Source organism: Stegodyphus dumicola, chromosome 1 (assembly GCF_044657685.1).
Source record: "Stegodyphus dumicola isolate Sdum_Otavi_A_Nest chromosome 1, ASM4465768v1".
NCBI classification, from domain to species: Eukaryota; Metazoa; Arthropoda; class Arachnida; order Araneae; family Eresidae; genus Stegodyphus; species Stegodyphus dumicola.
In genome coordinates, this window is record NC_140768.1 from 119417313 (window position 1) to 119434681 (window position 17369).

The following is a 17369-nucleotide window of genomic DNA, read 5'->3' on the forward strand; positions in this document are numbered from 1 at the left end:
AATTTTCAACTATTTCTTTTATTATATAATTTTATATTGTTATCTTAGTGAATTGCTTTATTTTTATTCCAGTTTTAATTTGTGCTATTCCTATTAACCACCAAACTTTATTTAATTATTTAATAATTTTATTTTGATTAGATACATTCTACTAAGCTTTTATTAGGAGATAATATAAGCAATGTTACTTTAGTAAATAAATTATATATAAGCCTGAGTATTGTAACCCTCTCTCTACAACAAATAGACCTCCTGACTTGGTTTATAGTTATACAAGTCAGAGGTGCAGCAACAATTAATTTGTTCACTTTCGAAGTCTTAAATATTTCCATTTTATAATTCCTGATGTTTTGTTCTCCAATAGTGCTGAAAATTAACTTCATATTCTACAACTGTTTGTCAAAATTCGAAATCATTGAAAGTTTTCAACCGAATGTGCATGCCATGGCTTTAAATTGGAGTGCTACATTAGAAACTTGTTTAATTTCCAATTGTACTTGGAAGAGATTTGTACTACCACTTCCAAAATCCTTATCAACGTTTTTAGTAGTTGTAGTGTGTGGCTAATAAATACATACCCATCCGAGTCCTGCCAGACAGGTTAGTCGCACCTGGAATGCTCCATATCCAGCCTTATTCACAGCATCGTCTACAGAGAACATAACAGCTGAAAATTTAAAAAAAAATAATAAATAAATAAATAAAATAAACGAGCTTATTGTACAAAAAAAATCTCTTCTGTCCGGAAAGTTTCGGACACACAACAATTCTAGGTAGTTGAGGGTAAAAAATTCGGAATTCACGATAGAAAAGCCAAATGAATGGAAGAAAGTTCCTGCCTAAAACTATAAAAAGTGTTATTTTATTTGTGACAAACTTAAATAAGATTTCGAAAAGGGAAGAAAGTGTATTTCAGACATAAAAGTCGACGTATTTCGAAGGCTTTAAACATAAAAGTAAAACATCCTATCCTATTACGAAATCCCCCCCCCAAATAAAAGTTGGTGATGATATTGCCAAAGTTGCACCTGTCAACAGATCGTTCTTTATACAACCAAACACAAATTATGGATACAGCATATAAAAATTTATATCGCTTAATCGCAATTTTTCTAGTTGCATTGTCATTGTTTATACGTTTTCAAACGCAGCTGCACATAGTGCTCATTTTTTTATACCAAAAACCTGTAACTACGGCCGGCGCCAGAGCCGATGGGATCACAAAGCGCGGCAGAATTTAGGGGTAGCAACGATTTTAGAGTTTAGAAAAGAACTGGAAAGAAAAACTTTAGAATTTAGGAGAGGTACTGGACAGCAAAATTTAGTGGCGACAAATTTATAGAATTTATGGAGACACTGGACAGCAGACTTAGAACTCTCAGAGACTCTACGCCAGGCGGCAAAGTGTCTATAGCCGCCCTACTTGTAACTTACACCTTACTGCATTCTATTCAATGAAAAGCAGACCCGAAATATTAATCAGTTTTTTAAAATACAATGAAAAAGCAGAACTTATATCCTTCTTTACAAAAAATTTAACGAGCTTATCTAGAATTAATTGAATTTGTGTGAAAACAAAATAAACTTCTCATAACTGTGTATTGACATCATGCTTAACCATTTTTAATGCTAATTCGCACTGTTTGGTGATAATGTATGAGTGCTCATAAAATAATAATAACAAATAAAACAAGCTCTATAAGTGTTAAAGATATGCAATTTACTTAATTTGTTGGGACCAGTTCTTTTCTGAAATTCTCAAATATTCCGGTTACTTGAGCTTTCCGATTAGATGAATGCCGGATAGTTAGCCTTAGAAATCTCTTATTAGCGCTATCGATAGGGGAAAAACCATAATAAAAAAGGTAATAAGAAATATTTTATTTGAACATATTTTTCTCTTTTTGCACACTATATTTTTCTATTAGCTACAAGACTAATAAATAAGAATAAAATGATAACAAAAGTAAGATAAGGAAAGAAATAATTCCCCCTTTTTTATTTTATGCATGTTCATGTGATAAAGAAATATGCAGATAAATGTATTTGTATATTTCTATTTCAAATGAGATATCATAATTGTCTGATTTTATATCATAAACATAACTGGTGTAATTTAGTTTTGAAATAATATCAGACATAAATAAATCAAACGTTTTTAAAAGCAAGATTTCGACATTTTCATTTATCAATGCATGTAGCTTATGAAAATGAATAAAAAGAATTCCAATTATACAAATAGCAAAATAATCACTTTTATTTTTCATCGTTTTTTGAGCACTTTTATTTGTCATCGTTTTTCAAATTATACAAATAGCAAAATAATCACTTTTATTTGTCATCGTTTTTTCGAGCACTTTTATTTGTCGTCGTTTAACTTTATTTATTTATTCCGATTATAGTGACGCGCGCAAGGGTATCCTCATGTTGGCATTAACGGCAACGAACTCGCCGATGTCACAGCAAAATCTGCTGATATTATTTCTGAAAATGATGTCCCTTTTACAGACATACGGAATTACATTAGAACTCTGGGAATGCCAGATTCTGAACAAATTAAGTCAGGTAAAACCCGATTTGGAGTATTGGGAGTTGAGAGGGAATCGAAAGGAGGATGTACTGCTGACTCGCCTACGAATTAACCACTGCAGACTGGCACATCAGTATCTCTTGAAAGGAGATAATGAGCCTATTTGTGGCACTTGCAACGTTCCCGTTTCACTTAATCACATTTTAATCTGCTGTCCTGCTTATAGTCAGAAACGTGAATATCATTTTAACTCTACGAATGTTAACTTAACAGATCTCATTGGAAGAAACCCTCACATCAACCTCATACCATTTTTAAAAGACATCGCTTTTTACTGCATGATTTGAAGTTTTTTTCCTTTTATCCTTCTCTACCTGTTGCCAAAACATTTCTCAAAGTCATTTCTCCTGCCTTCATCAGCATTACAGGTTCATTTCAACAATTCATCTGATACAGTGTGTTTGTGCATTTTGAATTTTATTCACCATTCGTCTGGCGCATAATAATCTTCAAGGTTTTGTGCCGACAGCGAAATGCAAGCAAGTGATGTGCGGTCTTCTCGGACACCCCGCAAACGTATACAGCCATCAGAATACTGCACGCAGTTCCGGGAAAGGCGGCATTCTGCCACTCCTGTCTAGCTTTGTCGTTTTGCATACCAGAGTCTCCGTCTCTCTCTATGCTGCACTGTCAAGTAAAGACGAAATAATGGTCACCCTGCTAATAGTCCACGTTCCTGCAAACGTCGATATTTGCGTTTGTAAGATATCGGGCTCCTTTCATGACACTGATGGAGAATTTGAAGCTGGTTCCCAGGAAAAGGAGGAAAATGTGCATGTACCAGCTGCTGTAAATACCAATGTGAACTGTCCACATGATGCGAACAAACTTCAGAGTGGTGACAAACTGTTTCAGATCCTTCTGTGGATGGAAAGTTTCAAAGAACTGAATTTTCAGACTGTGATATGCAAAACATAAATATATCTGAGAACTTCAGTGGAAACGTATTTGACCCGGGTATACACTGCTGTGCAAAAATTAAGGACGAGACGGTTTTTTCAATATAACTTTGTACAAAAGCTTTCCAAATCAACACATTTAATAGCGTAAGATCCCCAATACGTAAGGACATGAGTAATGTAAGCAACACTTACTAAAAGAGAAATCAGAGGGATAAAAAGAAGCTTTATTGAAAAAGTAGCATGGAGCGCAATGCTACTGAAGGCCGAAACATCCCTGTGATCGGTGTCCAGCAAGAAACATCCGATCTTTAATAGGGGATATGATCTCCCCTGGCTGCTAGGCAAGTTTCACAGCGTCTGCCCACCGAAGCTCCGAAATCGTTACTGGTGGTAAGGTACGAGCTGCCAAGCGTCTGCCTAGAAACTCCCATACATGCTCGATGGGATTGAGATCCGGAGATCGTGCCGGCCAATCCATACGTTCAATATCCTCACTCTCTAAGAGCTGTTCGGCAGCTACTGTGCGATGATATGGTGCATTGTCGTCCATGAAAAGGAACTGCGGACCCATAGCGCCTCTAAAAAGACGAACATATGGAAGAAGAATCTCGTTACAATAACGGGTCCCGTTGACTGAACCTGCGTCGAAGATGTGAAGGTCTGTACGACTACCAAGCATGATGCCTCCCCAAACGAAAACACCACCTCCATACCTGTCCCTTTCAATGATGTTCGAGGGATGATTGTGTCTTCCCCGCTCTCTCCAGATGAGTATGCGAGGAGAATCGCTACTCAGACTGAATCTGCTCTCATCTGTAAAGAGTACTCGTCCCTATTCATTGTCTCTCCAATTCTGGTGTTCCCGGCACCACAGAGAACGCCTTCTCCGATGGGCAGGCGTTAGAGGTACACACCGTACAGGGCTTCGTGCAAACAGACCACCACCGTGCAATCTTCTGGCCACGGTAAAACGCGATATCGATCGTCCAGTCGCCTGTGTCGTGTGTCTAGCTATTTCTCACGCTGTCTGCCACCTGTTTCTTCTGGCCTGTAAGGCAATATACCGGTCATCTGCGGGTGTGGTTCCTCGTGGACGACCACTACTAAACCCCCGGATAGCTGTTCCTGTTTGAAATTGTCTCCAAAGTCGTGAAACGATGCTGTGAGCAATTCCGAACTCTGCAGCCATACTTGTTACACTGCGGCCTTCCTCCAACTTCCCAATGATTCGACCTCGGGTAAAAGCATCCAGATGTCGTCTAACAGATTGATTATTCGCCATTTCTCGCTGAGGCAGCAACTCGGTCTGATTTTAACTGCTATACGGCGTGCAATCTCTTTGCCAGAAATACTGATCTTACACCGACAACATGCTTTATACTACTCAGACACTCCCCCATTACGTCTACCTGCATATCTGCGCATGTGCTACCGTACATCACCTTACTTAATCTCCTGATTGGTCTTTCTGTCCGCTCTGCCTCTTCGTTTAGCTGATATGCTAATTTTTCGACTTCGTCCTTAATTTTTGCACACCAGTGTATTTTAGTGAAAAGACTGAGACTGAAATTCATTCAGAACTTTAATTTGTATAATTTAAAATTGTTAAGTGTTTAATTTGTGTATATAACTTGTACATATTGTAAATATTTGTTTCTTTAGTTATGTTATTTGTTTTATTATGTTTTGTTGTATCGAATTATGCTTCTGACCAAGGGTTGTACTGCCCGGGACGTGCAGTCATTGGGAGGGGGCAGTGTTACGAAATGTATCGGCGCGGTAAGATGGCTTACCTGCAAAGCAGTTTAAGGGTTGCCATAAAATTGCAAGGGAAGGCAGAGGTTGTCGCATTTGGTGAGAAATCGCCCATTTGGCGACGTTTGGTGGCAAAATTGGCGATATACCATGGACGGATGGAGAACCTTCTGGAACGAATTCTTACCGGTTTAGCCCAGAATGCTCTCGAACACCAGTTAAAAGCTATATAAACCCTGCTGGTACGCAGTCAGTTAGTGAGTGTCTTCGAGAGTGCCTCGTCGAGAGGGCGAGTTAGTGTGCGCCTCGTCTAGAGTACGAGTTAGTATCGAGTTGGTGTCTCGTCTAGCGAGTCAATCCCTGCGGAGTCGATCGAGTTGACAGCCGGGCAGCAAGTGCCGAGTTGGCCGTCGAGTGTACCGAAGGAGTCTCTTAGTGTATCGCGGTTAGTGCATCGTTGAGAGAGCGTGTTGAACTCCGAGGACGACTGAACCGAAGATTCGGGAGCCGTGCGCGTGGAGAATCTCAAGAGTACGTGGAGTTCGAATAACAAGTTACAAAATGCATAAAACGGAGGCCATTAATTTACGATGTAAAACAAATCTCATTAAAAAAGCTGATAACTTGCATTCGTACTTTTCAAAAAATAAGTAAGCTCAATTCCGAACTTTTGGTCTTGATTTGGGAATACATTTAAATGTGAACAGCATTTTTTACATTTGAAAATTAATACGAAAAGAGCTCGATTGATGAGCATCTACAATCTGTGATGAGATAATTTCTCTTAAATTTTATCAAGATCGAAACTCCATTAAGTGTCCAGCTATCGCAAGAAATAAAGAACTTTATACTTATTTACGTACAAGCATATATATTTATATAAATGCATCTAAAACAAATTTAATAAATAAGAGAGAGATATTACGTTGTTATTTCTACTCAAGTTAATAAGTAGTTGTGTAATTTTTATTCAAATATAATTTGTTCATTTTTAATGAAAATTACTTAATGATAAATTAAACAAGTTAGAATTATTTGAAAGAAATGTCAGTCTGAGAATTCAATGTTCAGCTTTCAACATATTTGAATTACGAAGTGTAGCCAACAAAAACGTATTCTACGTAACTTTAGATTTCAGATAGAAAATAAATTTTAATTTTTTGTTTCTATAGGATTGTTATTGTTTATATAAGTTTTGGTATATATATATATATATATGTAATAATTCCGAGAAGCATAGAAGAGGAATCAGTTTGCAGTCGTCGTGGCTGAGAGTGAACGCATACAGATGAAGACAACAAAATATGGACTTGACGAATTTCCAGTCTTTAATTTCCACGCACATAAAATCATCTCCATAGATGTTTATCCAAGCATGATGAAATCCAAGGCATTTCTATGATTCAATCATAATGAAATACGATAAATTTCTTTTTACATTAATTCTTAAAATTAAGATGCAGGTACTTTAGACGGGGACGCAAAGCGAGGAGCTATTAGCAAAATGGAAGCTAGCAGAAGAATGACGCAAAATTAATGACGTAGTTGCTCGTTAGAGGTTTTATACCAAAGCAGGTGCAATTCTAGAAACAAGCTATGATTGGTCAATAATAGTTTTAGTAACCTTTTTCAAGCAGCGTTTTGTAACGTCGAAAGATCTCGAATTTGGGAGAACAGATGAATTAAGGGGGAGAGCATCAAATTTAGAATGTTAATTTTGAGGTCGCCAATTAGTTTTTAAAGCAGCTATCGTATTTTGTTATATCTTACATATATTTAATAAATGAAATTTAAAATTTATTTTAAAAATGTTTTATTTTCTTATTAAAATACTGGCCTGTCAGTTTGGTTTTAGATCGGGCATTTGGTCTCAATGCAATTTGAGTTTGAGATCACTCGTCTAGCCGTCATTAGTGTCATAGTCATGCATTTGGTCAGTTCTTTTATCAGGTTGACATAAAATCAAAAGCTGAAACACTTAATCAAAAGCCTTATATTATTTTTCAAGCCGTAGCAAAGTTTGGTTAACTAGTTAAAAATTTAATGAGCAAACTTTCCCTGTATCTAGTATATTCATTTAGTGCTCAGATCAGCTCCTTTTGTTTACCTACCGTTATGCAACGAAACAGTTTGAACACCTGTTAATAAAAATCGGTATTCATTATGAATCCATCAATCATTTATTTCCTTAGAAACTGTGAAATCGTGCTGTAAAATTTTTAGGATACTTCTCAATATTTTTAAATATAGCTTTTATTTAACTCCGAGTGGGAACCAAAAATAGCTTAGCTTTTTAACAAACCTTTCGTGTAAACTTGGACGCTACAATCAATATGTAGCCAGATATTATCTTAATTATAATCGAAAAATTGTTAAAAATGTTCCCAAAACTGAAAATTTCACTATTTGATTCGAAAGCAGTAATCGTAAGTGTGGAACTTCAACGACAGATTCAGGTACACACCATCCTGAGAATATGTCATTGCAAACTCTAAAGCAGAGGTTTCTTTGGTATTGACACCCTGAGAGTCGATGAAATCAAAAAGGGGTCAATGATGATCAAGGGCTGAATAATGACCGGAAGAATATGCACCGGTAATTAATCTGGGTGGTTAAGATCCCATTGATTAGCAAAAACAAAAATATTTACAGTACTGATAATTTATTGTTTATTGATATAAAACTATATCCTACAAAGTCCATGTCCTATTCACACCGCATGAGTAAGCTATGTTTTAAAATTTGAAGGTCATCCGAAAGAAATATCCCAATATACCACAGTAAAAAGTTGTTACCGAGTTAAAATTATCGACTTTTCCCTCTTTTTACCCATACATTTGAATGTGCCAGCATGACTCAGTGAATCGCTGAACTGCGAAATCCATGTCGCAGTTCTTCTAGGATATATCTATCAGATATATCTTATCTTGATATTATAATGCAAAAAGGGTTGATTGCATGGAAGGAGGTTGCCCAAGCACAAGTCTCATTCAAAATACTCGTGTACGATAAATTTCGAAATTTAAAAGTCATCCGAGGGAAATATCCCCAAATAAAAGCTGTTATCGACAAGTCAGCAATTTATTATAGGAAACAAGAAACAGGTTGAAGGAGAGAAATCAAAATTAATCGAAAAATGATGAATGGTGAATTGGATGATCTTATAACGCTAGCCAACAGTGAAAGGTATGATGATAAGTAATATAAAACATCTTTAACTTACAAGAAGTTAAAATAATTGTTAATCCGAAGCCTGGAACTGTCTGATTTTGCAGTGAAGACTGATCCAAATAAACAAAAATGTTTTATCAGAGACATTAAAAAAACCTTACCGCGAAGCTTTTAAACAGCTTTGTCAGTCACCGTCTCGAGCAAAAATTACCAATTTTTTGTAAACAAAAATTTATCACATACTTAGTAAACAGTAATAAAAATTCTTTTAATAACATTTGTTTTCCTTTGAATTACTGCAATATTTAAATTTGTTTAAATTATACATACTTTCTTAATTTAAATTATACTTAACAGATTTTTTTCCATGGAAAAGCTTCTTTGAATAACGCTATTTTGCCGTAGGCGCAGTGCATTAATGACGTAACCCCTGCATTTGGAAATTGTTAACTATATTATCATTTTAATATCCTTTTTATTAACGTATTGTTGGGTGCGTATGGGTTCGTAATAGATTGAATAAGAAGTCCCATAAGAAGTTAATAAAATTTATTCTTATCGCAATAAATATACCAAAACGGTGGATATTTTTCCTCAAAGATAATTATTCAAAATCACAATATCACGCAATATAATCAGTACCTATATTTTAAACTACTAAAAGGTTAAAAAGAACGCAATCTACAGCGCAAAGAAAGCTAATCCGATCTCACTGCGAATTCGCTACAATCAACACACAACAGTTATCTAAACAACTGAACTGAGATATTTCTCTCCGGCATTTTAAGCTTTTTAATCAGTCACGAGAAGCTTCTGATAATTTCTGTTTTCTCGAGGTTTCTGAAAAGCAAAAGAGTAGAATAACGAGAGTTTCTTTTATTAAATGTTAAATGCGCGTACGCAGTTTCTCTTAAAATAAGTTTCGTGCTGCATTGCACAGGGATATAAAACAATTTTAATTATAGTACTAGTAAAAATAGCTATCTAAATACAAAATCCGTAACAGTATCATTTTTATTACTACTGCAATTATTATCATTATTTTGTTCTGATTACAAACAAATCCTTAATAACGAAATCTTTAATGTATAATGAACGCAAATTTAAAAGAAGACTGTATTTTTGAATTATATAGAAATTCTCAACAGGGTAGAATTTCAATAACTAAAATTTACTTGCAACACAAATTGCAGATTATTTTTAATTTGTCTTAAGAGTTGTTCAGTTCTTCTTAACAACAAAAGATAACGGCATAAGAGAAGATTTTGTTACCCACAATTTCTAGATTCTTGATATTTCTATTTTCTTTCTTATTCCTAAACTGCTTTTAAGATATTCTTGATGCCTTTTATGACAATTCTTTATTATTTATTTGCACAGACAATTTTAACCCTTTGTGACGTAATCTTCAGCTATTAAACAACCGTTCACTTTGCTAGGAAATACTGCATTTATTTACACATCTGCTCTTACAAGAATTCTTTAATAGTCTTGACGCGAATTTAGTTCTATTCGATGCTGTGCTTCTGAATTTATTTTAACATACTCATAGAAGAAAAAAGATTTTCATTTAGAAAATTATTGAGCACATTTCGTTCAGAAATTTTGCATTCTTTAATTAAATGAGTCAAGATATGTTATGTTAATTAACCAATTATTGTGATTTAAAGTCTTAAGTGCCGTTTAATATGATCACGTTTGTCTACGGCTATTTTGGCAACATTAACCGGATGATAACACTAAAGGATGAGAAAATAATGCCCTTCAAAATTGAAATGATTTTAAATAATTGAATATGAATATAACCAAAAACATATATAAGGCCTTCCTAACATGCCTTTGTGGTGTGGTTCTCTGCACGCTGGGCGCGTATTCCAGAGGTCCGTGGTTCGATTCCCGGCGAAGGCGTTGCTCATTTTTCACATCTGCTGCTGCGAAAAAATACCTAATGTCTCTGCAGATATGCATAGGTATTTTAAAGCATTTTGATCAGGAGATGCAAACGTTTTTGTTTATGAATTATTTATAACGTTTCTGGAAATTATTTGAATGATACTTTTCCTGAACCGCATCCTTCACTGCAAAAGAACTCGCCAATGTAAAATTTAAAATCAAGTATAAAATCAGTTTGATGCTTTAAAAAAATGCTTTTTCAGGAGTTCAAGTCAAATTCTTCAGAAGTTTTTTTTTTCTCCAAAACCATCAATCCGATCAGCTGATAGCCCTAAAAACCGATAGAAATATTGAAAATCTATGTCAGACTAATTTTTGGAGTTAATTTTAAATGATTGGTCCAGATTGTAACCAAAATGTTTGGCGACTTAATTCATTACTTAGTAACAATACTCTGTCACCTGGCCATATTTATAATAAATTTAATGACTTTACTTTAAGTTAAAAAAAAATTAGTTCTGTATATATTTCGATCCTATTAACGAACTCTTGATCAAAATGAGCCGTGATTTGTTTTCTTATACATTTCATGTTTGATGTTTTCGTATACAAACTGGCGATACTTCGGCAATTCGATAACAATATCCGAATGATATCTTTAGCGCAATTTCTTGAGCTGCGTCTACTATATAAATTCTCCTTTCCATAGTCCTGACCAGGAGGCAAATTAATGGTGGAGGTTTTTGAATGTTTAAGATATAGGGCTTTTGGCAGCAATGCCTGCAATTAAAGCACTGTCACGCAGTTCTACCTGTTAATATTCCGGCCTTAAACATTTTACTAGCTGGGGTTTAATCACGCCATTAAAACTGATCAAGCTTTAGTAGTCCAGAATTGTGTACTCTCCTACTGCGATAATAGTTTAAAATTTCAGCTTTGTTATTTTAAATATCCACAAGCGGATGAGTTTTGCACAAGTCCATTTCAAGATTAAATAAAAGGGTGATTGAAAACCTTCTTAAAATTTTTGTAATATTTAAATAAAAGGGTGATTGAAAACCTTCTTAAAATTTTTGTAATATTTAAATAAAAGGGTGATTGAAAACCTTCTTAAAATTTTTGTAATATTTAAATAAAAGGGTGATTGAAAACCTTCTTAAAATTTTTGTAATATTTACTGACGAAACGATAATTCGCTTCTCAATCTAATACGATCTGAAGGACACTGGAATTAATATTACACAATTAATTTACTATAAAGAAACGAAGGTCAAGTAAAAGGATTAAGTTTTTTATTTCTCTTTGATTTAAGGAAGGTGACTTGCAGAAGCTATTGATATTCTTTTTATTAATGACAATAAATTTAAAAAATTAGTTCCTTTAGTTTATTATTTTATTTTATATTTTTTACTTCCTTGTACGAAGTAAAAAGGAAGCATTGTAATCGCAAAAATTTTCAGGCATCATATTTCAACGAAAATATCCATTTTGACCGCTATCGAATGCAATTTAACGATGTTTTGGAGTGACATCTGTACGTAAGGACAAAATAAAATACTCTTTCCCCCCAAAAAAATTATAAAACTGATCTAAAATGAATTCTGAAGAGAATTTTTCGTGGTGTCTGCACGTACGTATCTCGCATAACTCAAAAACGAGTAGCTTCACAACGTTGAAATCTTGTATATAGGACTGCTATAACATGTAGTATTTTGGTTCCCTCGTATTTTGGTTAAAATTGACCGCACCAGCGTATATATATATATATATATATATCCACTCTGTTAACTGGCTCAGTGATCTCAGTTTCATTACTCTTATATGTTTGTAAGTTGTGCATTTTTTGCTTTAAAACTGATAGAATTCTGTTGCTCTTATCTTCCGGTTAAAGTTTTTATGCCTTTAGTAAATCTGCATGCAATATTTGTGGAGTTATCAACAATTTAAAAGTTGTTTAAGTGCAGCTAAGACTAATGAATTTTGCAATGGCGGACATGTTTTTTTATATTTCAAACTTGGCGGAATAACGGATTTGTTGCCAATCTAGAGAAACTAAGCTTCGCAACAGCAAAGAAAACGTCTTCTTTTATTATTGCGAATTAAATCATATTTAATCCCTTCTGGAATTTATTCGAGGAAATAAGTGTTTAAAATTTGCTTCGTAATTTTTAATATAGATATTGTTACGAAATGTACAGGCACGGTGAGATAGCTTCCCCGCAAAGCAGTTTTAGGGTTGCCATAAAATGGCAGGGAAAGGCCGTGTTGCCACATTTGGCAAGAAATCGCCCATTTGGCGACAAAACTGGCGATATGCCATGGACTGATGGAGAACCTTCTGGAACGAATTCTTACCGGTTTAGCCCAGAATGTTCTCGAACACAAGCCGAAAGCTATGTAAACCCTGTTGGTCCGCAGTCAGTTAGTGTGTCTCAGTGTGTGTGTCTCGTCTAGCCAGTCAATCCCTGTGGAGTCGATCGAGTTGACAGCGGGCAGCGAGTGCCGAGTGGGTCGTCGAGTGCACCGAAAGAGTCTCGAAGTGTATCGCCGTTAATGCATCGTCGAGAGAGCATATTGAGCTACAGGAACGACCGAAAAGTCGGGAGCTATGCTCTGTGTGTCGTCGAGTGCATTGCGAGTTGTAGCGTGAAGAGTCTCGAGAGTACGTGGAGTTCCGAGAACAACCAAGCAGAGTCGGGAGCTGTACTCTGTTGCTTTGCAGTGAAGCTGTCTCCACCGTTATAGCCTGATAACCTGAAGGCTGTGTCGCTGATTGTTCCAGCGTGTTTCGTGTTTATTGTAGTTCTTCGACGACTGTGTAAACGTGTTATTGGAGCTCTCCTGATTAATATTGGCTAAATAAAGTGTGTTTCGATACTCTATCAAGTGCTGTCGTCGTTATTCACACCAAATCCACACGAACCCCGTACGAACGTGAAGGAAGAAAATAACGTAACAACTGGTGTCAGAAAAAAAAACGTAACAACTGGTGTCAGAAAAAAAATGTAACAATATTTTGAGTTTTTATGTATTTTTGCCTTATCGGGAAGTGAGAACTGAATTAATTGAATGAGAAATACTGAATTGTCTGTAAAAAAGTTTCTTTTTTGTTTTGTTTGCTTAATTCCTTTATACATCGTTTTAGATTCATTATAGTATTTGAATAGAACATGTGGCAACGATTAGATAATTCTTCAGATGATATAAATTTATATGCATTCTGGTTTATAATATGAACGAAATGTAACGCTATTAAGTGAAGCTAGCGCCAGAGTGTCGCTATGGTAAACAAATATAGTGAATTTCAAAGAGTGTATTTATTGTGTTGTGGTTTATGCGCTATCGACGATGCAGATTTAATTCAATCCAATACGTTTAAAGAAAATGGGAAAAAAAAAATGCGTATAATTTAATATTTTGTGCAAGTCATGTGGTGTGCACATCTGATTTTTTAAATTTACTTTCATCAGTTGCTTTCGGCTTAATTTTAAACCTCTTATCACGCACAAGATATCTCTACATATAAATAAAAGAAAGAGTCTGCGTGTCTTTTGTTCGTGTTGCGAGTAAGCTAATAGACCCAGGGTTACGAAATTTGATTTATAGGTGTATCTAGACAAGAGCCAGTGCACCTCGAAGCGATTTTTTCAAAATTTGAATCAGATTTTTTTTTATTTTATCCTTTCGATTTTATGGCATCATTTTGAAAAGTTTAATTCTTTTAGAAATGGGGTTCTGGCAACAGTTTTTCATTCAATTGTATACTGAACTGCTGGCTGTTGAAAATCAGCACTGTTGCCACTTGGAAAAACGAGAGCAATAATTCTGTGCAGTTTTTTTAATTTAATGTTTCTCTTGGATACTGGACGTTTGTGGAGAGAAGGCAACGGGAAGTTGGTTAATTTATTTATTAGGATAATTAATATTTGTATTAAGGGATGTGTCTTATTTCATTGTAATTTTGTTATATGTAATAAATTTTTTAAAATTTGTGGGTTTTCTCTCCTTCTGATGAAGTTATTCTGCAGAGTAAAATTCTATCGAGTTTTTAAATCTAACGTTTGGTGTTCCCTTCAGCCCGGTATATTTAAAAGCCAGACGAAGCCAGACGAAATTTTCTCGGTATATTTAAAAGCCAGACGAACTGGCTTTTAAATATGCCACTTAGCTGCTAGTAATATAATATCACAACAAAGAATGCAGACAAAGATGATCTAGAAAAAAAATATGCAAGTAATTTGACTGTAGCTGAAGACTTACATTTAAATATTTACATTTTCGAGACGCTTTAATAGCCATGACTTGGGATTTTGACGATAATATAAGTACACGTTTCTGCTAATTTTTTATGTAAGATCTCACTTGGACACTACATGACTTTCTTGTATGACCTATTAAATTATATATAGTTTTTGCTGCAATTCATTTAAACTTATTTCCTCGAATTATTCTAACTTAATTAAACTAAAATCAGTGGCGGAACAGCCCTAGCGGACCATGGGCTGCAATGCCTTGATATCTGCTTTCCTGGTCGTGTGCATGTGTGCGGCCCGGAGCGCATGACAGCATATGCCCTGGACAAGCTGTGAGCTTGTCTCAGGCCCCCCGATGTTTAGTCCTCTAGGGAATTTGGTACTCATCTTATCGACTCACTCAAGGGATGAAAGGCTAAGTGAACCTTCCCTAACCCGGAGACCGAACCTCTGACTTGTGGTGCGGCTGCGCAACGCGCTAGCCACTACGCCTCCGGAATTTATTTAACTTAATTAACCTACCTTTATAAGGTATTTTTCCCGCCTACGTAGCATTCCTTCGTGGTGTGGTGGATTGCACGCTGGGCGCGTATTCCAGAGGTCCCCGTGGTTCGATTCCCAGGGAAGGCGTTACTAATTTTTCATCTTGCCTGCTTCCAAAAAAATACCTAATTCTCTACAACTTAACTTTGTAAAAATCAAAGCCTTCGCTAACCTGTATGTTAAAATACCAAACCCCCCGAAGTGGTTTTTGAGAGTCACAGCAATTTCTTCCCTCCTTATCCATTAACGCACAAAGAAGAGTGAAGATTTCAAATGACCTCCTTTCTACGTTTAACAAATAAAGATAAGAAACCACAAATAAGTTTTTTTAGGGCAAGCAGTCTGCAATAAACTGAGTTTAATAATTAAACTAAATTTGGAGTAATTGCATCTGCTACTGCATACCTTAGGGGAGGGAAGAAAATCGGAATTTCGGCCGTTTGGGGCGGTTATGGTCGTCTGAATGAAAGGCCATTTGGGCCGATATGATCTTCAAAGAGTTAATTATCTCTCGAGGCAAGTTGAAAATGACATCAAAAACTGCAAATTTTGAAAATAAATATCCCCATCAGTTTTTGTGATACAAATGCCCAATTGTAACTTTAATTTTGCCGGCTAGGTTAGGGGTTAGGAGAGCAGGCTCTGATACCAAACTGCCCGTTCAAATCCCGGAAGAGGCATGGTTGGAACCAGCGCCGGATCCTTGATTTTTCTGATGTGGGGCAAAAGCTAAAACTGCAGCCCTCACCCATCATCCTTCAAGTTTCTCTAAAAAGTTTTAATTTCTTTAATAAATACAGAAGTAGGTAGGGTTTGAGGTAAAAATCTAAGCTCCATTGTATACTAAATTCTTAACGTGCCCCCCCCCCCTTTTTTTTTGCTATAAAGGAAAAAAACGTAACGAAGTTACATAATTAGAAATTCGTCCCCTCCCTAGGAGAATCGCCTTTCCGGTGAGCTCATTTTCGGATTCAAGACTAATTCTAACTCTAATCCTGAATGCTTCTAACCCTCCAGTCTTCGCCACCATTTGTTTTCCGTTCTAGGGACAACGGGCAACCCCTAAGCTTCTCACTATTCCGTATTATTGCATTACTGGTTAAATTAGGTTGGGTTAGATTATATGAATATGGCAAAGACAGGAGGGCTGCCTGCTTAGAGGAGAGGTGCTTTCGTGGAGGAATTTTTTAAAGGAACTGGCTCGTATTCACGTTACACATGAGGAAATCCACGAAAAAAAACCATGTAGCCAACCCGTTCGCCTGGGTTTGAACCCACGCAAAGTCGAACTATCAGTATACCAGCGATCTTAATCACTCGGCCACTGCTGAGGACATTTGTCTGATTATTAACTATGTGTTTCGCCATTAGGCTCTACATGGAAAAGGAGGAATATCCCGTGGAAAAAACTTTGTAAAGAAAACTGGCTTGTATCTATGTTACACACTGGGAAAATTACGGAAATACTCATACAGCCAGCACATTCACCTATACTTGACCCTCGGACCGAACTACTAGTGCTCAGCGGCTTTTATTGCTCAGCCACTAATGGAACCATCGCATACAAAATATGGGCTATTGCCGAAAGGAAGTATTCTGAAACGATTATACAGGATATGGGCTATTATTAAGAGTACTCGTGCTTTCCTGTCTTGTTTTTCATACTTCCTATTTCATAAGTAATTTTAAGTTCTTGCCTGCCTTAACGCTATTAAAATATCAACGAATTAGTAACGAAAATTAAAATTTTACATTGTAAGTCTTTTGTTCTGCAAATAAGTGCATGGAATCGTCATAATTTGATCTGCGGTTTGATATTCGGTTGCCAGAATCGCGAGACTTGATAAACGCTCACCGATGATCGCAGATATATTTTAATCTGTTTTAATTTGCTGAAACTTCGATCTGAATAGGTTGAAGTGTTCGCGATCGTCCTCAAACAGTTCACCAGATTGCTTTTTTGCTTTTGAATTCTTTATTTGTCAGAGTAGACTCAACTGCAATTTTTTCGGCTACTGTTTTAGACTCTTGTATCCAATATTCCATAAGATTTTTCTCTCATTTTTATAATTCCTCAGTTTTGGTCATTTCTTTCGTTAACTACACAAAACGCGGGAGAGGAATTCCTTTTGAATTTCTATATTCAATCGATTGAATTCTGGAAAAATATTTACTCAAATTTTCAGGTTGAGTAAATTCAAATTTTTCACAGCATATAACAGATGTCCTACCTCATGCTTTGATTTCGCATCAAGAGAAATA

General features: G+C 35.8%; 1 protein-coding gene across 2 annotated transcripts in view; it reads right to left on the reverse strand.

Moving 5' to 3' along the window:
* The window catches only part of LOC118180332 (synaptic vesicle 2-related protein-like), a 131628-nt gene that overhangs the window by 91560 nt on the left and 22699 nt on the right, over nt 1-17369 (reverse strand). For both annotated transcript variants that reach the window (XM_085819778.1, XM_085819776.1), the window contains exon 2: nt 579-667. In XM_085819778.1, the coding sequence (XP_085675904.1) occupies nt 579-667 (89 nt within the window). The remainder of the gene's footprint in view (nt 1-578; nt 668-17369) is intronic.